General features: G+C 32.3%; 1 protein-coding gene across 1 annotated transcript in view; it reads left to right on the forward strand.

The window, feature by feature from the left end:
• LOC123524943 (uncharacterized) overlaps positions 1-24,354 on the forward strand; it is a 35,560-nt gene extending 11,206 nt beyond the window's left edge. Inside the window, exon 2 of the mRNA XM_045303576.2 lies at positions 22,662-24,354. Within this exon, the coding sequence (XP_045159511.2) occupies positions 22,768-24,354 (1,587 nt within the window). The 5' untranslated portion in view covers positions 22,662-22,767. The remainder of the gene's footprint in view (positions 1-22,661) is intronic.
• The last annotated feature ends 1,712 nt before the right edge of the window (positions 24,355-26,066 follow it).

Genomic DNA, 26,066 nt, shown 5'->3' on the forward strand with positions numbered 1-26,066 from the left:
TCAACTCTAGCCTATATCCTTTTGATTAGGATTAACATCGTCATCATTATCTACAAATACAACAATAACAACATGATAATCATCATCATCACCCTCATCATCATCCTCATCATAATTATCACCAGTAGTAAACAATTTATAATAATGTTTAAAATAGTGCATTTACATTTGTTAGCTATGGTTATTTATCATCTTTGTTAACATCATCATCATCATCATCATCATCAATTATGACAATTTTCTGTGATATATATCCATCTGTAATTGTTCAACTCTAGCCTTTATCCTCTTGATTTAGATTAACATCATCATCATTATCAACAAAAACAACAACAACAACATGATTCATCATCATCATCATCACCCTCATCATCATCCTCATCATAATTATCACCAGCAGTAAACAATTTATAATTATGCTAAAAAAGTGCATTTACATTTATTAAGTATGGTTATTTATCATCTTTGTTAACATCATCATCATCATCATCATCATCAGTATCAAAATCAATAATTTTGCATATTCATGCATAATCAACAACTTCTTTGATTACATTACCATCATCATTTTATTTGTTTTATTTGTTATGCAATCAAGCTTTTAATGATTTATCAATTGTTAATAATGACTTAGTCATATTTCTTTGTTCATAGTGTTGTATCATTTTCTGAAATGTTTACAGACAGAACATCTGTCACTCAGTCAATATCTGCTACTTTTAAATCTAGCTTGACTTCACACTGTATTTCTGAAGATCTTCCTTACTGTTTACTTTTACCACTTCATCCTTTTCTGTCTGAATATAGTTTGAACCATTGAAGGTCCAGGTACTCTTAACATTGGTTTTGTCACTTTTCTTCATAATCCTAGCTTCATATGCTATGTCACTTCTATATTTAGTGAGATCTTCATTAATGAAGATGTCCTCTTTGAGTTCTCTCAGCTTTTTTCTTCCCTTGATAATATGCTATGTCACTTCTATATATAGTGAGATCTTCATTAATGAAGATGTCCTCTTTGAGTTCTCTCAGCTTTTTTCTTCCCTTGATAATATGCTATGTCACTTCTATATTTAGTGAGATCTTCATTAATGAAGATGTCCTCTTTGAGTTCTCTCAGCTTTTTTCTTCCCTTGATAATATGCTATGTCACTTCTATATTTAGTGAGATCTTCATTAATGAAGATGTCCTCTTTGAGTTCTCTCAGCTTTTTTCTTCCCTTGATAATATGCTATGTCACTTCTATATATAGTGAGATCTTCATTAATGAAGATGTCCTCTTTGAGTTCTCTCAGCTTTTTTCTTCCCTTGATAAAATCTGTTCTTGCTCTGTAATTTGTAAATTTTATTATTATATCTCTACACTTGTCTTTTTTATTTTGGCCAACCCTGTGGCAGTTATCAATATCTCTTCTTGTGATATCTGCTCCACTCTTTTCTGCTATTTCAAGTACAATATTTATAACATTTTCATTCTGATTTTCTTGATAGTTTCCTACTCTTACACTGTTTTTCCTACTGTATTGCTCTGCCTCCTCTTGCTTCATATTCAGCTCCAAGTTTGTCTGTTTTAATGATTCTTTTTCTTTTCTAAGATTACCTATCTCTTTAGCCAGTTCTGATGTAGCTTCTCTGACTTGTATCTGAACTAATGTTTGGATCTCTTCTCTTAGGGCCTCTTTTAGTATGGAGGCAATTCTTACAACATCTTGATCAGAGATACCTGTAGACATACTATGTGATTGAGCAAGAGGAGATGTCATTAAGTGTGGTATAGGTGTTGGCATGCGGGGTATCATTGATGTATACATATTTGGTGGACGCATTGCCATTTGTTGGGTTGAACTTGGGTTTGCAGCTTGTGAGTAAACTTCATTTTCAGAAATCATTGTTTCACTGCCAGTGCTATCTCTGCCTTCCATTCTAGGTTTCTAGTCGACATAGATTTGCTTTCTGAATTGTCAGTGTTATCACTTACGGCTCTTATTGTCTTTTTATTGGATTTGTTTGCTTGTATTTTTTCTCTTGATTGACTGTTTCGTCAGGGGAAGTAACTTTTCTTTTTGTAGAGGATGATCTGCTTCTAATTTTCAGTTCTACCTTTGGACTATGAAGTTTACGCCTTGGTTTTGAACCCATTACATTAATTCATATCTGTGTCAAAAATCTGTCTCTATTGTAAGTTAATTGATTTATTGAAGGCTTTTCTGACTGATCATATGTCCGGACATCTACAAGATTTCGGATATATCAAACTTCCCAATTTGTGTCATTTCTCATTCTTATCGACGTCTCAGCTTCCTTTTGTACATTTTTATAAACTCAGAGTTTCTTATTATAGTACCTCCATCAATCTGTAGTCGTGTGGTAGGGCTGGAGATCTCTTATCTTTACATTTTTCTTCTACAAATTTGAAATTTTGTGTTGTTACCGGAAGTCACTTTTCGGGTTTTTCTTTGGATGTAAATAAAAAACTCTTTGTTTAAAGTTTCATCTAGTTAATAAGTAAAATACGTAATTTATGTATAAAAGTTACTTAGCTTTATATCTTGTACATTCTTCCGGATTAATACATGCTTAACCTTTACCCTGCTATATTTCTAAAATTGACCGGTCCATCATCCATATTTATTTCCCGTTCGGGTGTTAGTAGATAAAGTTGTGGATAATTATTAGTTTTCTTAAAAATATGCTAAAAATTTAGTTTTCATCCTAGCTTTGACAAAATAGTTGCGTAATCGTACGTTTTTTGATTTGTTTTTGTGTTGAAATTTAATTGTTTGTTTAAAAGGTTCAATGCTTGTATGTATTTTGTTACGTTTGAAAAATGGAGCGTGGTCGTAACTTAAGAAAAAGGTTTTTCTTATTTATTTGTTTTCACTATGGCAGTACGGGATATATGACATCAGAAAGTATTACATTTTGGGTTCTCACATCTCATTTACATCGAAATAAAAATATGAGGTATGAAATTTCAAACAAGACTTACACGGGCTGGAATCACACAGGTAAAGGAAAACAATAAAAATTGCACTAAAAATTTATAATAAAAGAAATAAAACTAAGCAAAAAAGTAAGACTAGTAATTGATTTGTCCTTTTAAAATAGGAGTATTACAGTGACTTCTCGATTTCATATGTTTAAAATGTAAAACTTTCATAGGGTATTTCAAAGAAATACAAAACTGTATGTGTGTAGATACTCAACAGACTTGAGTCCGTTGGACTTTTACTTGTGGGGATTTTTGAAAGATAGAGTGTACAAGCCTTCTCCAGGTTCTGTGCAAGAACTTAAGTTGAACATTAGAAGGGAAAGCAGGCGTATAAACACTGAAACTTGCCACGCTGTGATCAATAATTTTAGACACGTTGCGACGTCGTTATCAAACAAAAGGGACGTCATGTAGAACATGTGCTGAAATAGACTTACATGATATTTTCAGAATTTGTAATATATTCTGTAGTATTATGCACATCAAATAAAACTTTATTATGTATACACATGTTGTCATATAACTTTTATATGGGGTGTTTACTCCAAATAAGAATTATTAGCGTTTGAAATGGTAAGAAATATTCTGGGACACCCTGAAGCATATCTATAGACACATAAAAAATCCATCAATCACAAAGATCTTTTTGAAATAGCAAATTGAGACAATAAACATTCAACATTAAATTACTTTTTCCTTTTTAATATTAATCAAACATATACAAAACTAATTTTTGTAGAAATCTTACAGCATGCTCTAATAAAACCCAGTCTTATGTAGTAAAGGTCAGAGACTTTCAATTAAAAAAGTACAGGAAACTTACTGGAAATAAGGTAAACGTTTATCTGGGAATATTGTAATGTTAAGTCCATTCTGATTGGCCAGTAATGTAAACAAACCCAAGAAGTGATTTGTTTTCTGAACTGAACCTTTTTAGTACGTTTAGATTGTTTAATTATACTATGTGACAATATTTGCTACATTTGAGGATACATTGAAAAAAGTTTCATGAAACGGTTTTCTCTCGCCATGCCAACGGTATAAACAGAGGATCATATCATTCACGCGAAAAATATTCATATAAGATATAAAGATGCATATGTTTTCTGTTCGTTATTTTGGCGGAATTAAGATAGTTCTTGAAATAAATGTGGTAAGATATACATGTTACGATCTATAGAAGGCCGTACACGCCATAATGTTATAATTGAAGTCTATTGAAAACAATTGGTAGTTTCTAACCAATAAGCACACAAACTCTTTTGATCTGTTTTAAGCGAAATGTGTCCTACTAATAGAATAGCATTTAACATCATCACAAATGCAATTTTACAAATATATCCAATAAAAATATAATTGCAAACAGGTATTAGCTATATGCAACACGTAAGTATTTAAATCAAAATTTTACGAAATATTTTTGAAAGATTCAGATTTTAAAACGGCCATTATGATATTGTGCATCCGTTGTCTGTAATCAACGTGTTATTTAACCAATAAATCAATAAACACGTTATAGACAACAAAAGAAAAACAAAATGAAAAAAGGAAGACTGTTATAATGGGGGCTTGAACTCGCGTCGAGGAAATGAAAAAGGAAAACTCAGTTAAAATATCGTATTATGAACAAATGAATCCTTAGTGGCATAAACAGTATGTAGTACAAAGAAAAGAGTGTAAAATCTAGTCAATATCAGAATATAAAAAAAATGTATACAAGTTGTTAAAGAATAAATGTTATGTATGTCATTTAAAAAGCAATAATATTATTAATAGAAAAATCTATGTCTGCCTAAAATTAAACAGTCATGTAATAACAGAAATGGAATAACTAAAACATAACAACACATCATATAAAATATGGACACTGCAAGACTATTAAACTTTGTGATCAGACAAAAAGAAAGGAAAAAATAAATAAGAAAATTGAATATAAATAAAATATAAAAAAAATTGATGTGACAGAATTGTCATATGCATTATGCGCATTATACAAGACTAGACAGATAAGAAGAGATTAAAACGAAAGTAATGCCAGAAAGAAAATGTGTAGAATTTTTTTTATAAATGTAGATAGAAATGATAACTTTTTTTATAGAATTTACATAAAAATCTGTAAAAAGATCCTTTTGAAGCAAAGAATGCAACCAAGAAGAATAATAGCACACTCGGTTTGATTGAGTCTGTTCATGAGAGGTAATGAAATATTGCAACACCTCTCACGCCCCCTAGCTCCGGCTTAAGCGGACGTCACAAGTCTGTCTGAGAACATATGAAAGGGAAGAATACACAGTATACGAATGGAGGTTGGAAAACATCCGGACCTTTAGCTCTTTCTGAAACACCTTTCAATATTCTTCAAAAATTGTTTTTATTCTTTTTCAAAATATTCCCCACCTACACACTTTTTCCATCTTCGTTGGAGCTTTTGTATTCCCTTTCAAACCATGAAGTAGACCGATTGCTAAGATACCGATTTACAGCTGAAATCAAAGTCCCAATGGTCTCATATTTGTTTCCAGCGAGCCTTTTTCATTTCTGGCAACATATAAACGTGCTATGATGCCAACAATTTTCAAAAGGCATTGCTGAGAGAAGTGTTAACTGGGAACCATAAGCCGCTTTTCATGGAATTACACGCTAGTGTATCATTGAAGGTTCCATGTGCACCGCCGTATGAATACATATGCGGATGTTTCTAAATTGATTTTAGTACTTGCATCATGTATAAATGTTGAGTTCTGCTCAACCCGGGGCTAGAGGGCGTGGACGGTAGCATGCATTTCCACTACCCTCCATGAACAGGCTCAATCAAACCGAGCCTGCAACATTTTCGTTTTTGTCGTGTTGAGCGACCTGTTGAGTTTCCACTTTTTCTATTGTACTTGCCTCATATTTTAAGTCTGTTTCACAAACCTCTTATATTCCATGGAAATGGAAACATGCTAATGTTATTACTTTTTAAAAAATGTCAGTCCAACTTAATCTTTGAACCTGCGATACATTCTAGATCCAAAGTTGTGCAGGAGATTCAATGGAACTTTGTTTCCATAAATATATGTATAATCATATAATTATAATAACATTATTAACAATACTAACTAATTTCATAATAGCAACCTCAAATCAAATCACAATAAAACTTCGGAGCATCTTGATATCTGTAAAGAAATACTATTATTATACGACATCCAAAAGGCATTGACAGCATATGGCATCTAAACTCACAAATAAACTTTCTAGGAAGAACATAAATTTTAGGACTGGTATATTCTATGAAACAAACTGTAAATGGTAATCACATATTTTTTACACAACCCGTGCTTTGCAACAACTCAGAGTAATACGTTCTTTTAAGTTCCTTCTAGAAACGAAAATCCTTTTTTCTAAATATAGTGAGTGATGAATTTTGGGGTAATTGCATGTTGCCTTAATTAAACGACTTCGAATCAACTGAAATTGCGCATATCCTGACCGGACCAACCAAGGGTTTTGCTTATATTTTTTTAAATGAAGTGAAATGGGAAACATTAAGTGTAAAACGAAAGAAGCCAAAGTAACATTTTTTCTATAATAAAATGCACAGTTAGCTCAGATAGGTGATTCCCACCTTACTTTAGCCGTAATATTATTATTATTATTATTATTATTATTATACCAGATTTATATAGCGCTTTACATATAGCAGACGCAGCCACACAGGGCGCGAAATTCATCCTCTACTAGTACAGACACAGAGCGATCTGACCAGAAGGACAGAGTGAGATAAAGCCCCTAGAACAGACAGAGAGAACGTTTTAGATACAGACGTGTCCGGCTAACTTAGCCTAGCTCTTTGCGAATAGACAGTCTGGTTCTTTAACGTGCCCGGTGTATAGCAATATCAACAGACATGACCTAAACACCACTGTAGTGTTGAACCGAATATATTTTCGCCATCAGAATTAAAACAACGGAATTATCTTCCAACTAAAGTAAAAAACTGTCCAACTCTAAAGAAATTCTAAACAAATTTAAATTATAGTCGTTGAAAATACGATAACATTTAACTGTACGAATTCACACCAAATTCATGCTCCGGTGCAGCTCATTTAACACGAACTACTTTTTAAAAAATTCTGTTCTTTGGAAGAAATTGACACAACAACCACTACTTAATATTTAGCAAAGTGTATAGAGCAACCTAAGGCTAAACATGTTCAAACAGAATCGTTTGTAAGGATATCAACTTCTAAATGACGTCCAAAATAATTTCAAAAACATTTTAAACGTTTCTCCTATCAAACAAAATAATATATAATTGCTACAAAGACTTTCGAGACCGGTGAGATGGAAAGCCGCCGGGGAGTTAATGACTACGAGCTTAGCATACTTCTAACTTTGAACATTCAACTTTGGTTATATATATATATGTATTCGTTGTCGTTTTTTTGCAACGTTATATAATATTAAGTAAAATGTCTATTATGATACTGCTATCTTATTGATCTTTTATATATGACCAATGATTCAACCATTTATCACATTGCTATTTTACAATTCGTTTGGTAACACCGATGCCTTATTTCATAGATAGCACAGAAATATATGTTGAATAACTTTTTTTTTTTTTTTTTTTTTTTTTTTTTGAACCACGTTTAAGGCCCGTTTATTTGTCACAATATATTTTACATTACATTTCAATAATATACAAATATCTTGTACTATTTTTAACATGTACATATAGTAGTTGTTGGCCATTTTAAGGAACGTAATGGTTAAAAATAACAACAATAAGGGGGAAAAAAAAGAAAAGTAAGAAGACTACCGTGGTATGTAGATTTTGTTGTTTAAAGTAAAGGGAGGAAACATTTCCAATCGTTATTGAAATTATCAAGACGATCGTTACGGAACGCTGTATATTTTTCTAGTTTTAATCTATTTATCAGCTTTTGTTTAAAATTAGTTGTTTCTGGTACTATTTTCTTTATTTTACATTTGTATATAAAGTATTTTGAGAGCATGAGGATATATGAGATGACCTTGTTTTTTGAGTGAAAGAATGTCAGGAACTTATTCTGTTGTACCTGAATATCACAATCGTTCAACCATTTGAAAATTTGGTTCCAAAATTTCTGAATCTTTGTACAGTTCCAGAACAAGTGTTCCATACTTTCAACTTCCATATTACAAAAGTCACACAGGCTCGATTCTGTTAAGTTGCATTTAAATAAAAATTTGTTTGTTGCAATATTTCTGTGGAGAAAATTAAAATGGAAGTTTTGTAAACTGTTATCTTTGCAACAAGTAATAGAATTTTTGAATATATCTTTCCAACAGAACTGATTTTCCGGAAAGAATAATTCCCATTTAATTTGAGATTTTGTTTTTTCCTCTGACAGTTTTTTGGGTTTTTTTTAATTTTAGTTAGGTTTTTATTCAAGTAACAGGATTTTGTTGTTTCTAATAATCTATATAAGTTTATTTCATCTGTTGTATCGTTTATATCAATTGTTCCTAATTTCATTTTCCATTCTTTTGGAATTGATGCAATTAATCTATGATAGTTTAAAAATTCTGAGTTAGGTATATGATATTCGTTTTTTAGTATATCAAATGTTTTGAACTGTTTAGTTTCCGCGTCGTAGATATCTTTAATATAAATTATGTTTTCCTTTATCCATAAAGGGAAATTTATTATTGATTTATTATTTTTAATAAGCGAATTATTCCAAATTATTTGCATTGTTATGTTTTGTGGATTTTTGTTGAAATTTATTTTACTCCATGAAATGAGTATATCTTTTAAGAATGTATTTTCCAATTTTAATTTTAAAATATCTTTTTCATTTAAGTTACATTTAAATAGATTCATCTCAGATACTTTTTCCAATCTCTTGTTTGTTATTTCTTTCCACTTTCCATTATTGGAATTGTTTTTTTATCCTTTTTATCCAGCTAGCTTTGATAGAATTCAAATATATTGGAATGTCTACCATGTTTATACCTCCACAGTCATAATCCTGTATTAAGATATCTCTTTTGATTTTATCTCTTTTGGAATTCCAAATAGATTCATAACTATTCTGTGTCAGTATTTTGATTATTTTTTCAGAAGGGTTTGGAAGTACTGAAAATAGGTATGTTAATTTGGGAAGGATTAATGATTTTAGTATTGAAACATTTCCTATTGTTGTTAAACGCTTTGATTTCCATTTCCGTATATCGGTGTGGAATTGATTTACCCTTGATTCATAATTCATTTCTGTTATTTTCTTTGTATTTGAATAGAAAATTATACCTTAAGTTTTTGCTTCTTCTGAAGTCCAAGTTATATTCTCAATTTTTTTTTACAGTAAATCAAATCATGTTGGTTTCTCATTGAGCCTATTCTGAGTACTGTACATTTGTCATGGTTGAGTTTAAGGCCTGAGATATGGGAAAATTCCTCAAACATATTTATCATTTCGTTGAAACTTTCACAGGAACCGTCGAGTAGTATAGTAGCGTCATCTGCAAACATACTATTCTTAACTTCTATATCAAGCATTTTAATACCTTTGATATTCTGATTTTCTCGAATTGCTATTGATAGTAATTCTATCGCTAAAATAAAGATATAAGGGGATAAAGGGCATCCTTGACGAACTCCTCGTCTAATATAAAACATATCTGATAAAAATCCGTTTTATAAAACACAGCTTGATGGCTTATTATAAAACAATTTAACCCAATTTTTTAGAGTTGTGCCAAAATTAAATAGGTCTAATGTTTTCTGTATAAAGTTGTAGTTAAGGCTGTCAAAAGCTTTTTCGAAGTCTGCAAAGAAAAGAAGTCCAGGAGAATCGTTATGTTCAGAGTATTCAATAACATCATATAAGAGTCTTATATTTTCTCCTATATATCTACCTTTAATAAAGCCAGTCTGGCTATTGTCAATTAATTTATCTAAAATCTTTTTTATTCTATTTGCAATTACTTTGGTTACGATTTTGTAGTCTACATTTAATAAACTTATTGGTCTCCAATTTGGAAGGAAAGATAAATCTTTATTTGGTTTTGGTAACAAAGTTATTAAACTCTGTGCCTGAAGCTGGCTAATGAAACCTATTTCAAAAGAATAATTAAAGGAATTTATCACGTCCATTTTTATTTCGTTCCAAAATATCTTATAAAATTTTATATTTATTCCATCAGACCCTGGGCTTTTACCATTTTTCATATCTTTTATTGCTATCTTACATTCTTCCTCAGTAATTTCCCCTTCACATAACTGGCTTTCATTTTCTTCTAATTTTGGTATTTTAGTTTCATTGTAAAAGTTATACATTGATTCTGTTTGTTCCTTTTCATTATAGAGACTTTCGTAATACCTTTTTTGTCTTTTCAAAATTTCATTTTGGTTTGTTATTATCGTGCCATTTATATTAAGGTGTTTTATAATTTTACTTTCTGCGCTTTTTGTTTCTAAATTTTTAAGATACTTGATATTTCGTTCCGAGTTATCTATTTTATAACTTTTAATTCTTGTAATGATGCCGTTAATTTTGTCATCATAATACTCTTCCAGCTCTGTTTTCTTTAGATTCAGTTTTCTGGATGTTTCATCATTAAAGTTTTCATTTAATTTACTTTCTAATCTTTTGATCTCTTTTAAAAGATTATTTTCTAATTCCTTCACCTTTTTCGTTTTATATATTGAGTATTTAATTGTTTCATTTCTAATTGTACTTTTTATAATTTCCCAGCGAGTTTGCGGGTTTGAGTCTTTATTTATGTCTCGTATTTCTTTTATTGAGTTCGAAATCTTTTCTTTATACTCAGCATCTAACAGGATGCTGTTATTTAATTTAAAAACACCCGGTCCCCTCTCTACATTAAGTTCAATATATCATTTGAAATAAATATATAGTCTAATCTACAGGCAATATCCGGTTTTACAGCTGAACGCCAAGTAAACTCTCTTTTGTCTGGATTTAGAATTCTGTACGAATCTACGAGATCAAATATTTCTATAATAGATTTAAAAAGTTTACGGCACTTCAAATGTGTATTACTATTCCCACCAGTTTTGTCAATGTCTGGGTTTATGGGTAAATTAATGTCTCCACCAATTATTAAACTTTGGTCTGACTTGTCTTTTATAAAGGTTTCGAGGTTTTGAAACAACGATATATCGTCTTTATTTGGACCATAGATATTTATAATAATAACATCTCTGTTTTGAATTTTTACTTGAACAGCCAGTAATCGGCCGATTTCTATTTCAAAAGTTTTTTTGACATCTACATTTAAACCCTCTTTAAATAATATTGCCACCCCTGTTTGACTGGAGCTATTTCCACTACATATAATATCACCCTTTCCCCAATCTGTTTTCCATATATCTTTAAAGGATTCATGATAATGTACTTCTTGCAGTAAACAAATATCTGCTTTCTTCGACTTAATCCATTGAATAACTTTGATAAAGTTAAGTCTACTTTTACAAAAAGCTGTAAATCTCTGGGCCGCATTTTATTAGCATATTAGTCGGTTAAAAAATAAATTTCCAAAGTGTGTAAATATTTAATTTCAATCATTGATAACAATAAATTACAACATTTAAACGTTATAAATGATTTTGTAATTTTTTTTTGCAACAAGACCAGTTTGAATATATTTATGGGGGGAACAGATATTTTTCCGAAAGCACATCGAGGGGTAAATGCGAAAGAGTTCTAAGTGCTTCTTTATTTATATGCACTTAGAACTCTTTCACATTCACCCCTCGACATGGTATCGTAAATTAAAGGCTGTTGTAAAAGTTGAAGCAGCACTCAGTGGTAACATATGACACAATGATTAATGACTTACGAGATTTAAGAACCCTTTAAATTTTGAATAAAAAATCACTTCAATTGTTATGCACCCAAAGATGATAACTCATGAAATACCCACATAAAATCTCACAAAAAGGTAACAGTAAAAGTAACTTGAGAAAAACTAAAAGCGTACTTTATGTTAAATTTCTACATAAAGTGGTCTTATACCTAGATATGTACACACTTGGGAGCACGGTCTTTCTGTGACACGTCACTTAAACTATGGACATACGAATAATCTGGTAACAATGTCAAAATATTACCCAAGGACATGAATACGACAAATTGAACATGTAGCTGTCTAGATGTCCTATATTTTGCTATTATCTGTTTCGTGACAGGTAAATATTACATTTTTGTTGGGTTTTACGACACAATTATTGGTCATATGGTGACTTTACAGCTTTTGGTGGTGGAGGAATACCACAATTGCCTCCGCGAATTGTTTCATTGAGGTAGGTCTACATAGGTAGAACAACTGACCTTCTCGAACCCACATGGAGGCCCCCAAATATTACCTGTACAAACATCATTTATTATCTGATGTCAAAATATAGTACAGATGTAGGAAGAGTATACAACATGAAAAGCCTTGTTATATCGTATAGTTTACATCTCAACCTCCTGAAATATCTTTTGATTTTTTAAATTACAAAAAGCAATTTGTCATTTAAATAAGCTCTTCTACTTTACGTGTAATTTTGATTGTGACTTTCATTATCATTGTATGTTCCGGTCCACTTGGATCATGTAGATATTTCAATTATTCTGTATGTATGAAAAGGGAAGAACTGACTATATGTCTTACCATTTTTCAAAACAATCTTCATATTTCGTTTTTGCATGTCACTGATTGGAACTGAAATTACGAAATAAAATGAAACATTTTTGTATGTATGCAAACACAAGCATAAGTTTGAAGTAACGTGTTCTAAATAACTTATGTTTATAAATTTGCAAAATAATTCTACGGCGGTTTATTACTAATTGATCATTCATGTATTACAGGCAATAATGAAAATGTAGCATAATTTCTTGTTTTAACCAAACATGTAATTTTTCTATTATTGGTAAATTACAGTATCATTAATTTTCACTCATTTCTTATTATGAGCAATTTACATTTTAATCATTGAATGAAGAAAACAATAATTAATATATATAGCCTATAGCGAATTTTCAAAAAAAGAAGTTGTTTGCGATTTATTGCTATATTTTACGAGGTTGTATCTTTTTGATAGTTTAATCTCTCAGTTTCTCAAAATCTTTTTGAAATATGTTTTTATCGTCATTATTTTGCGACTATTCGATTCTGAAATTGCCGCTTCATATTAAGTCATTTTCCATTTTCTTATCAATTAAATATCTCTAAAATGCATTGTATGCTAGTGCTTGGTTATTCACAATTTGACTAATATCTTCCTAAGCATAATGGATATTTAGTTCATATAAATATTTGAGACTATAATAGTTACAAAACTTGAAACAATGAAAGAGTTACTGAAGGTAGAGTGAGTGTGTGTGAATGAAAGGGGAAGGAATTCTCCATACTTCATACAAGCAGACCTTTTATTTTACTATATTTAGTATATGCATGTTACACCAACTAGTTCATTTGGCTATAAATTATGATTATTTATATGTAATACTGCAGACAGTTTATTAATAAGGACATGCCTTAATTAGTGTGGGGAATCATGTGATTTAAAAAGACGACGTGCACGGAAAAATGGCCACTACTTTCTTTCGCTTCAGCAGGAAAATCAAGGTATTTTGACTTGATAAACCTTGTGTTAGATATTGTTACATACCCTATCATATGCCCCTTACCTTCCAATTTTTCTGGATACCCATAATGTGCGTAATGTGTTGGTATTTTTCTTAGAACACTCGGGAAGTTTGAAAGTACATGTCATTTTCTGAAGACGCCTTCAACGGACCGACAGTATTTTTGAAAGAAAATGCATTTTTTAATAAATTTATGGGTTTAAATGGCAGCGCTATAACATCAAAATTTGAATGAACATGCAATTATTATTATTATTATGTTCAAATGCAGCCACAAAGGGCGCATAATTCATCCTCTACTAGTACAGACACAGAGCGATCTGACCATAGGGACAGAGTGAGACAAAGCCCCCACGACAGAGAGATCAGAAATCAGATACAGGCTTGTCCGGCTAACTTAGCCTAGCTCGTTGCGAATAGACAGCCCTGGTTGTTTAACGTGCCCAGTGTATAGCACTGATACACGCAAGGATTGCCTGAGTTCCTAACCAGTACACCTCTAGTTGGGTGGGAAACACTGAAAGCGTTTCTGAAAATTCCCGAGTAGCTGCCGGGGATCGAACCCCGACCTCAGGATTGGAAGGCCAGTGTGCAAACCACTGAGCTATCCGTCCACCGCAATACCACAATACAGTTAGAATATTTGTAAATGTGCATAAAATATGTTGTGTAAAGGACAATATTGAAATTTATCAAATGGCAGCTTACACGTACATCTCATTCAGTGGCAGTTTACACGTAGACTGGCATCAAGCTTTAACATTTATGAGAATTTTGTGAAAAATAAGAGCAACGCTGTCCGCTAATGCATCTTAATCAAATGATACGTAACACTTTGAAAATCAAAACCCTATCACATAGTAATATCTTTGTGTAACTACCTTTAGAAAATGTCATCGACCGAAAGAAAGAAAATAAAAAGAGCACTTTTTTAAAGCACTAAATGTGCAAACGTACTTTATATCCTTTTTTTTTTTTTATACAATCCAACATAAGGTGAATAAAATATTCATTTATTTTAAAATATCAAGCAATAAAACATTTAGCTAGAATTTCTTTACCGTTTTGTTCCCGCAACTTCTTGGAAAGTATTAAAACTACTTATTTTCTGCTACAAATGTCTCAGGACAATGTCGGTTTTTGTGTTAATAATTGAGGTGACAAAAAGCGTTGGCACTTTTCCCTCAGGCAAAGAATATTGCAAACTTTTGGGTGCAGGGGACACCTCTAGCTGCAGATCATGGTCAGAAATTGATGATGGGCCAGCTATCTCATAAGAACTATAATCTGTGTTTGTTTTATATGCCGAGCGATGTAAAACAAAAACGTTCACAAGAATGTATACATTTATATATTTCTTTTCTAAATACAATAGAAAATAGAATTCAACAATGTCTTATACGTCACATTAAGGTCAATGTAATAGCCAATGAAAGTATGTGCTGTGATACATAGGTTTATATAAGAAATAACTGTATCTTTTTCATCACTAAAAAAAACTAAAATACATCTGTATATTTAATCTTACAACAACAGATTGGCACTAAAGGCTTTCTGACGCAAATCCTAAGGCGGAAAATTCCATGTCATTAAACAGCAATATAAATGTCCAAGATGTTTAAATTGCTGACCCACACAAAAAGATAAAAGGTAAGAGTAGATTTTCCGGAAGCATCCCAAATACAGCCATAGAGCCATGCATCGTAAAGTAGGCACACAACAAAAAGACCGTATTTCGAAAGGCAGTGATAAAAAGATGGACACAGTAATAAAGAAGCTGCAAAAATATCACAAATGCACGTAAATACGCGCGATTCTTATAACACTTGGTAATTGGCTATCCCGACACTAGATGGACAAATTAGCCCGCCGGAAAAAATAATTCCGATGTAAACGGGTAGTTTGAGTTTTTCATACGAAGCTGGTCGTTGCAAATCAACTTAACAGTATTGTTTTAAGAAATGCATGGCTCATATATACAACTTATAGTCTAAAAACGATCGTTATGATTTTAGAAATTCCCTAACATGTTCTTCAGTCTGAAGAATCGACCAAAAAGTTTGACGCAAATGTCTTTGTTTATGAACAATCAGTGAAGGCTTTGACTATTTTGGTTTAACAGACGTATCTTTTCGGAGCAGCTGTGTGAAATTTCAAGGAAACAAATCATGAACATTGCTAAAGAGAAAAAGAACTACAATTCAAAAAATATAGTGAATATTCGCTCTCGGGAGTAGGTCCCCTATCAACACAGGATATGATTGAATTTATACTGCTTTCATATGTTAAAAGTTTCAATGCGTTGGACTCTTCAAATTATTTTTTAAAGTGAACGATCGGAATTTATTTCTCCTATGGGGCTTGTAACGCCTATGACACGTGATGATAAACCCTTTCGAACTGACTAAACAAAGAAACGAAAATATTTTAAGTAAAAATGATTTTCACTTAAGGTTAATTGAGGCATTTAAGAAAAAGAAAGACATTCGGTAATTGTCAACACAGTTATTTATGTATAATATATCAGCAACAAACAGTACTGTATTTCTTAAAAGTTTGGAGAGTAAATGCCTTTTCACGTATACACCAAACCGGAACGGAACAGAAAAAATATAATCCATTACGATCAATGGGCCATTTCACATATACGCTGAAACGTAAAACGAAACTGAAAGAATTGAAACCCTAGTTTTGTAAGGCACCAGTAAATATTCTCAAGGAATGTATGATGTATTGTAAGATGATATTGTTCCAGCACAGTCACGTTTTTCCACAAGTTGGTCGATTAAGCGATTCAGATCAAAATTTCACGCATATATATGAAAGCCCATGCCGATTCCAAAACGGAAAACAATGCATTATGTTCGGACTCGGTCTCAGTTCGGTGTGTGCAATGGCCTTAAAACAATTTCATTACTTGCAGCACTTATTAATAACTACTTTTAATTTGAATTCTTATGACTTTCAACACGTGTTATGTAACTTATATTTATGACGTGATTCTTATATTTACCTTCAATGTTATGCTTAATATGTTTTTGTACGTGTAAGCTGCCAACGAATTTGATGTGCGTGTTCTTCGCCATTTTATTAATTCAATATAATCTTTTCATACAACAGATGTTTATGCATATTCTGTGGTGTATACTCAGTCAAGTGTTCGTGTCTTTGTACTGCTATTTATTATCGTAAAGGTTTAGAATCTTTTGTAATAAATATCGTACGTCCGTGGAAACTGCCTTTCAAAAAATGACAAGCGCATTCAATCTTCCCGAGTGTTCTCAGAAAGTATCAATACATGGAGGACAATACATTCGCCGGAGGAAATTGGAAGGTAAGGGGCATATGATAGGCTATGCAACAGTATCTAAAACAACGTTTTTTAACTTAAAACACCTTGCTTTTCCTGCCGAAGCGAGAGAAATGGCGGCCATTTTTCCTTCCGTGCACACCGTCATTCAAAATCACGTGATTCCTATCACTGTTAATAACTATTATATTAAAAGCAGTTCAAAACTACAAAATGTAAAAAATTATTTCATGTTGCTTAAAACTTATTTTATTTGTGTTAGCTTTAAGAAAATCTGTACTGATACATGTTAAGAGTTATCTAGTATAAATGATGATGTTTACATGTAAGGAAACAAACCAAACTCAATATTCGTGCTTTCTTTCTTGTAATAGGTATTTCATTACAGAAGGGACTTTTGCTACACCTTGTCACTCATACTGTATAAATATATTGTCATCAAGTAATTGATAATATGTTTAAGATGACTGTCTTAAGCATGTATTTGAATAAAATGCTATACCATTCCTTTGAAATGATAATCTTAAGAATTAGATGTAAATTCCTTTCTAAATTTGCATTTGAATATTATGTATCTCATGTATAAAAATCAATGCTTAACTAAAACTTTATATAAACAAGATAAATCCAAGCCTTTATCATTTAGAAATATAATTTTGTGTTTGTAAGTGAGAAAATCTAGTTTATGGGAAAGTTAGATTGAATGTATCACAGTATATGTTTTAAAATATGGCAGCAATTTTGAAATTAAAGTTTGCCGTAATGATAGCCAAAAAATTGTTACCAATAAAAAATTTATTATATAATACATAAGCTATCACATTTAGTATATAACACTACTGTTGAAAGATAGGCACTTGAAATATCTGATTCTATTGTTTTGTATTGGCACCTGTGTATAATCAAACTGTTAGTCTAGTTTTCTTTCCATTGAATTAAATTTGTTTAAATGTGCATTGTGGTGTTTTGGACTATATTTTATGTTTAGAGATTTTGAGTATTTTCTTAGATTTTCCTGTTCATGATAGAAATCATTTACTTTTCCCACTTTTTAATTTTTGTTTGTAATCGTTGTAGTAAACAAAATAATGTCATTCCTTTCATCAATGTTCTAGCTAGTTTTATTTAGATCGTCACTCGTGCTGTAACTGTGTATGCATGTAGCTTATAATTGTTGACCTCAGACTAAGCATGATTAGCTGCAAGTTGTCATGTTTTCGTTTGATTAATATTGACTCCATTTTAATACTGTGTTTTCATATTTTATGGTTTTGCCTCATTTGCTATACTTATTGTATATTTGAAGATAGTTAGTTAAGAAATGATTGAATACTTCCTCAATGTATGCATTCTTTTATCTAATTCAAATTTAACGCCAACACACAACCGCATCAGAGCCACAGTACAACGGTTTTCTCTACTGCCAGCAAATCCAATTTTCTTCAATCTCTCACAATAATTTATTGTCAATCAACAATTAAAATCCATCTACTAATAGACCTTGAGCTGACAATAACCCCCATGTTGATAATATGAGTTTCAAATTTATAATAATTTTTTTTTTCTTTTTAAAAGTCGAAAAATATTTGGGATATGGAAAAAAAATTTGTTTACACAGATATGTACCATGTACAAATTCCATAAATATGTACTACATTTGTATATATTTTATAACATATAATTATATCACACATTATAAATCTATGTAACGAAAATTACTAATTACATAAATTATATATAGTTTTCACCAAACTGAATTTGCAACAAAGATTTACAAAAAATTATTTTTTCATGTGAAATGAAACTGATTTCATTGGGTGGAAAATGAAATGAAATGAAATAAAATGAAATAAACAAATAAATAAATAAATTACAAATGTGTAAAATGATTTGCAGAGAGTGAGTGCTCAAACTTGCTTCATATATATGGCACATTCGAATTGTTCAATAAATGATAATGCTACAGTCCAGCATAATATATCATGTAAAAAACGTCAGTAGATGCAAGTAATGGAGTTGGCCAGAAATATACTATAGTGACATGTGACTCGGCTGTTGCTAAGAAGTCAATTCTTTGGTTCTGCAGTCTAGAGATGGACTTGGTAACATAATTGTTAGAATGGGTGCGTTTCTGCTCTATATTTGGGCCTCTAGGAAAATTAATGAAGGGCAATGGTCTTGCAGAACCTGTAATAGAATCGGGAATTTGTTCTAGTGGTTCACTTGATAAAGTATTACCAGGTAAATGCTACAACCATACCCTTAATGTACACAGGACTGTAATGGAAGCTCTTGAGCAATTGCTTCTATGCAAGTTTGAAGAGACAGAACCCCGCAAGGAAAACATTTCAGAAGACACTAATATTACAGAAATGGACTGAAAGTCCATGCAAAGAAAATGTGTTTGAAATAATAATTCTCCTGACTTTGAAGAATATTTCAACAGACATCTGCTGTTCAAATCAGAATTCAGAAAGGGTGAAAGTGGCAAAACTGCTCAATTTTGGTTAATGTATGTAGACATAATTCACATGATAATGTTGCTCATCAAAGCAACACAGATTAATGCTCTTGATTTACATATAGCATCTCTGTACAAACTGTGCTCTTTGTTTTTCGGCATTTGACCGCAATAATTATGCCTGCTACCTCCTCGTTTGCCTGTTGACATTGATGAATATTGATCCAGGTGCAGAAGAGCTACTCCGAAGTAATGATTTTAGTGTATCTAGGTCTTCTGTACCGGCATTGAGAAATGCTGCAGACATTACTACAGAGAAGACAATTAACAGACATGCAAAGTCTGAGGTTGGCATACTTGGTTTCAGTAGAGACTATGCAGCATATTTCCACTGGTGCATGACCCATCATTACAGAGCCAGGTATGTTGAAACAACACTTCAGAATGCAGACATGTCCGACCACAAGAAGTATAACCTGCTCAGATACGCAGGAGTGAAGAAGAAGTTAACAGGGTTATGATGGCATAGAATCCTTCACAAACACATTCCAGGCTGAAAAAAAACAAATATGAAATTTACTGTGTGTCGTCTGGTATTCCTGCGAAAGCAGAAGTCATGACCTTAAGGCAACTAAAATAGGTGAAAAAAACAATGGATGAATTATCAAAGAAGATTGATTGAAAAATCAGTTCCTTTTCAATACCTCATTAAGAGAAGAAAACTTAAAACATTTGCCACAGCTGAAGTTAAAAGGAAAGTAACCTATGCTACAGATAAGAGCAGAACGTAACATGTATGAACAGTTGGTACTATTGGGTGTTCAGCACAACATAGATCTAGAATTGACACTTTCTTTTCCTGTAGGACCTGTCACCTGGCCATTATAGCTACTGCAACTGGAATGCCAATGAAAAAAGACAAGTCAAAACTATTTCACTATGCAGAGGCTGCAGCCGTCCAAAAAGATGACATTTTTTTGTTGATTAGCAGTAACCATCCCTGCAACATTCCAAGACGTAGCCGAAGCTGTGTTCAGTCACTACCTAAAACAGCTCGTGTCGATTTTGTAACTGACACTAACAGTCCTCAGTCGATCAAATCATATCAGCGTGGAAGACGTGGATCTGCTCCAAAATTCTTACTTGTCAGGAGTGAAAACCAAAGTACCACGTGACTGAAAAGCATTCATGTCAAATAGTGAAAACAAAACACAGTTGATCAATCTAATTTTCGAACAATGAAAATGTGATTCCTATGCACCAAAGATGAAGAGAGGACTACTGTATTTTGTCAATGGTGAAAAGTATTATTTACTCACAAGTGAAGATTGGCACAAATTTCAACCTTATATACCACTGTTTCTATACAAAGGAAGAAGCAGATACAAGAATAATATTCATTGTATAGATATCAGTACTATCAGCACTACAGGAAACGCACGCGTTTGTGTTATTGGTGATATCTTCAAAAACACGAAATACTGTTTTATTTTACACAGGGACAGGCAATATGAGACGCCATTTAAATGCTCACAACATCTTTATAAGCAAAGGAGAAAGAATCTGTTCAATTTTGCCTGCAATACACTGTCTGACTGGTTTACACAACCAGTGCTTTTGTTCGCACAGGGAAAGTAACACCGCTAAAATTAGTACAGAAAAACCAGGTAGGTGTATGTTGCAACATTAGCAGAAGTAGTTCATACACATCGTTGATCTGATGACCTCTTTAACGGCATCGAAAATACTGTCTGTGGCAATATATGGATTGGAGAATTACAATAACATCAACAAACTTATATATGACATGTTTCTTGCAAAGTATCAAGTATGTGCTGGCAATGTCCCGAGTACATATAATGGTATGGACATGAGTCTATTTCCACAGTGCCAATTGTCACTTAAAATGCACATGACACGTGTGAACTATCAATTTACCCAATTCTGAAAATTCCAAAAGTAGATGAAAGTGGATAGAAATTTGAATCAGAAAATTTGTTGGAATATGACTGGTGTTCCGATAATATTTACTTCAAGAACTAGCTGAAACTATTTGTGACACATCAGCAACATGTGACTCTGATGACTCTGATGATGACTATGAAGAAGTTGATATATTTAATTGACACCATATACGAAACAGCCGGTGAATATGATGACTTAGGTGACTGAACCCCGCAACTTAATTGTTTCTCAATTTTGATTTATGTGAATTTATTTGTTTAAACAGATAAGCGGTTGTAAGCGTGTGTTTTTCAGTTACTAAAATACACATTCAGTAACATATCGTAACGTAGGTTACAATGTCAGTGCTGTGCTATCTGCTTTTTATATCAAACTAGTTGGAACTTAATAAGATAATCGCATTATCTAAGTTTGAACATCATTATAAGGATTACATAAACAATCTATTGACTTAGAAATGAAAATATTATATCGTGAATTTTAGTAACGTATATAATAATGATAACGTACTTGTTCTTAAAACTGTTGAACGATAAATTCTTAAATACTTATGTAATGTGTATCGGAAAATACTATACTTTAGACATATCTGACAATTAAACCTATTGAATTAATTGATATGAGTATTTTTATAAAACATATGGTAATTACAAAATGATTTGATCGATTGAGAGAAAAAAACTAAGCGGGAACATTGACAACAGCATATTCTGCACATTACTAAACTCACTTGCTAATGATTTTGGTTGATTTTACCATATAAATCACCACATTCCAGTTTTATCACTTATTAAATAATTGTTAAGGTAACGTAAATAACAGGCTGTAACTCATAGAGAACCCGCTTTCCAGATGGCAGAATTCATAAATATGATCTACATACAAGGGGCTTCAAAAATAATGGGGTCTGCAAAAATCCCTAGAGGGGGGAGGGTTTCACCTTCCAGCTCTAGGCCTATAAGTATTATATTAAAAATGATAAAGCTGTTCCATATTTTCATACTGTCCTCTTTCTACTTTTAGCTACACTATGATTTTATATTTTCCTTTTTCAGCACTCAGAAACTTGTATTTAAGGACATTTTGTTAGAAGAGTTATTAGCCAACAATCACTGTCCAATAGCCTGACTGCATAGATAAACAGTAACGCTTATTTATTAATCAATGAGATGCTATACTGGTAGGTCAGTTTCAATGAAAAGTATATGAGGTGACAATATGAACATGATTAATGTATACAAAATAAAGTAACATGCACTAGGAAAATAAATACTGTTTAACTTTGTTTATATTTTATATAGTTTTCAGACTGTATGTCCAAGATACACAATGAAATGGTGAAGCAGGGAAACAGGTTACATACGTAAATTATTAAATCACAACTGGACAGAAAGGATAAATAAAAAGATGTTCCGCTTCAAAATGGAATCAGTTCGTACACGAGTGGTCTGTTTATTTAAATTATGTTTTGTTCTCGTAGGAGTTATGATATGTGTTATGCCTTTCTTGCAAGTTTCTTACATTCGAAAGAAACTACAAATTAGAGATCAAAAGTTTGACATTTCAAATTTACGCAGTTTCCAAAAACTTGACACGCCTGCAGTTGTACTTGTTTTCAGTCATCGTGATGCATTCAGCCGCCGAGAACAAATTAGAAAAACTTGGGCAAAGGGACATAAGCACGTTTATTTCATGGTTAGTGAGCTGTATTGTCCGCATCCACCAGAAAACCGTATCTCTGGAAAATGTATCCCAAAAGGTAAATCTGTGAATCGGAAACACGCGCAAAAATATATAGAAAAAGAGGAAGCAGTTACAAGAAAACTTCGCAATGAATCAAACGTAGTGTTATTAAATAATGTAGATGTTTTCGAGGAATTACATAAGAAGATAAATGAAAGTTTTACTTGGGCCATACGAAAAGTGAATGCACGATGGATCATACATGTAGAAGATTCAATGGATGTGAAACTAGATACGTTAGAACATCATCTTTTATCAAAGTTTGACGAAACTAAAATCACTGTTTTAATAGCATTACTGAAATGTGAATCTGCACTGGACATAGGCAAACGGGGTCTGTCTTGTAATTCAAGTTTAAAACAAGGTCATTTTACTCTATCTTCCTGTGCTTTTAATCACATTGTGTCGCGACAATATGTTGCATACTTGGAAAATGGCGGGAAACATATATTTGAATATATTGACACGTATAATGGCAGTACAACACGAGTCACGGACTCTCAATTTATACAATCTATTCATCGAGAAGACGATTCTGGTTTAATTACAATGAATGAAAAGGGTAATAGTACAGGAATACTAATTCTAGACTTAAGCTTCAAGTCCAATAAAACATATATTCATCCGGACTGTTTACGAATAAGACCGATTAAAAGTTCACAAACAAATAACACAGTATATCCATTGACTGAAAACCCTTCAAACTACTTACATTCGGATAGATTTGACTTAATAGTCAAAATGGCCTATGCATATTATTATGTTTTTGAAAACCGAGTACCACTTGTGATTCAAACTGCATATATCGAACATTTGAGAGTATGGAATCATTTTAAGGAAGGGTGTAACTTGAGAAAATCTTGGTATGATTCAAAAATAGCATGTACTGCAAAACAGAACAGTTCGGATTTTCTTGCATCGTTCCATAATACAATAGAAACTATTAAAAAGTATGGGTTTAATTCAAGCGTGTCAAGGATTCCTGTTGATAGAAACGGATTTCTTAACAATGGCGCACATAGGACGTCGGCCTCCGTAATTTTATCCAAGAATGCAACTTTCGAACATCACACGTACAAGCAACATTTTGGTTGGGGATATAAGTATTTCAAAGGTTTGGGAATGTCAGTAAAATCTTTCAATGTTGTCATGTTAGAATGGATGAAAATACAGATGAAGCTGCCATATTTTAACACGTTCACTTCCATGTTTCAATATTTTCAAACGATAGAAAGAAGAAGCAATGCGTAAAATTTTGAAAGAAATGTGTTCAAAAGATAATGGCATTTTATACGAGATAACTATAACATATCAAAACAAGGAGCAAGGCAGTTAATTTCCCATATGTACGGAGAGCGTCTTGGTGAGGCAAAAATTCAAAAAAATGCTTTCAAAATTAATTCAACATACAATCTTTGTTTCTCTTGGTGTAAAGCGAAGGATACAAGGGATCTAGTTCAGTGCAAAAATGAAATAAGAAAGCTTTACAATGATAAAATTTTCAAATCAACAGTTCACATTCCAGATAATCCTGAAGAAAATTTAATTCTCTCAGAAATGATACTTAATCCTAATTCACTTCAATTCATGAATCACGCTAAAAATGCATCCGACTGTAAGCGAATTGCTAAAGAAGTTGCCCGTCGTTCATCTGTTGCACCGATAAAGACACTGCCAGGTATATACGTGGGTAGAGATGATGTCATGATTGACTCGGGAACAGTGCTTGGATTTTTTGGTTTGCGTAAACGAACAGATGTTGACCTTTTATTTTTACGCGATATTGATAAGTCTGTTCTTGGAAATCGCTATGGAATCACAATTCAAGCTCATGCTTTTAAAAACAATTCCATTTCAAAGGAGCGTGCATGGGGTGAGGATCATTTTAGTGAACTCGGGCCAAAGGATCAATTGGATTTGTTTTATGATCCTAACAATTTCGGTTACTGCTATGGTATTAAATACGTATCGTTGAAAGAATTGGTTAGATACAAAACGAAGCGAAATGAACCGAAAAAGGATGCATTTGATGTTGAACTTATAGATAGCTTTTTAAACACTACCAGTATTATTCATTAAGAATCCGCATGGGATCCTTCTTTCCCCCCCCCCCCCCCCCAACCCCTTAAACTGGAAGGTCGTCATTGACATATGCTTTGTCAGTATGATTTGCATTCAAGCAGAACAACATGTAACTAATTTCTTGCATAAAGGACAGGAATTTCCTATGTATTCACAGATGTTAGAAAACTCATTCATATTACACCGGCGTTGTTAGAATGTAAGATTATTTTCATGCTTTAAATAATACCATATCAATTACATTTGAAACTGTCTAGTGGATGCGTGTATCTTAATTTGTTTTAAGTAAACAAATAATTTTAATCAAATACTTTAATAGCTGCGCTTTGTGCCTTAAAATATATTTCGTTCTCGATTTAAAGTGTTAATATAAAATTCTAATATGTTTGTTTCTGTAAAAACACGTTTACGCTAAAATGACGTCACGTTAACGTGCGATGACGTCAATGTTGGTGGGTTTTCTTGCGACCAAGAAATAGCGTTTCTATATTTTATCTACTGTTTCAAATTAAGGGCATATTAGAATCGAAATAATAATATAGCAAAATCGTCTTTTACCTAAATTAATACGCTCAAAATCGGTTATATGTCGCCAGAATAATTGACTCGGGCTGTGCCCTCGTGAAATTATTCCGCTGACATATAACCTGTTAAAACGTTAAAACGCGGGTTTTCTATACATTATTTCTTAAATACATAGTTACGTTACGCTACAGATGAAACTAAACACGGAGCAATGTACTTCTGTGTGCGCCATGTTGTTCCTGCTAACGAAAGTGCATTTCCACGCTTCATTTAAATACGCTTCTGTTAGAAGGTAGTGTTGTATAAAAAGCCATGCCTTTTATTGTACTTCTTCGTTTATTTGTTATAATTTGCTA

Source organism: Mercenaria mercenaria, chromosome 3, assembly GCF_021730395.1.
Source record: "Mercenaria mercenaria strain notata chromosome 3, MADL_Memer_1, whole genome shotgun sequence".
In the NCBI taxonomy this organism is placed as follows: Eukaryota; Metazoa; Mollusca; class Bivalvia; order Venerida; family Veneridae; genus Mercenaria; species Mercenaria mercenaria.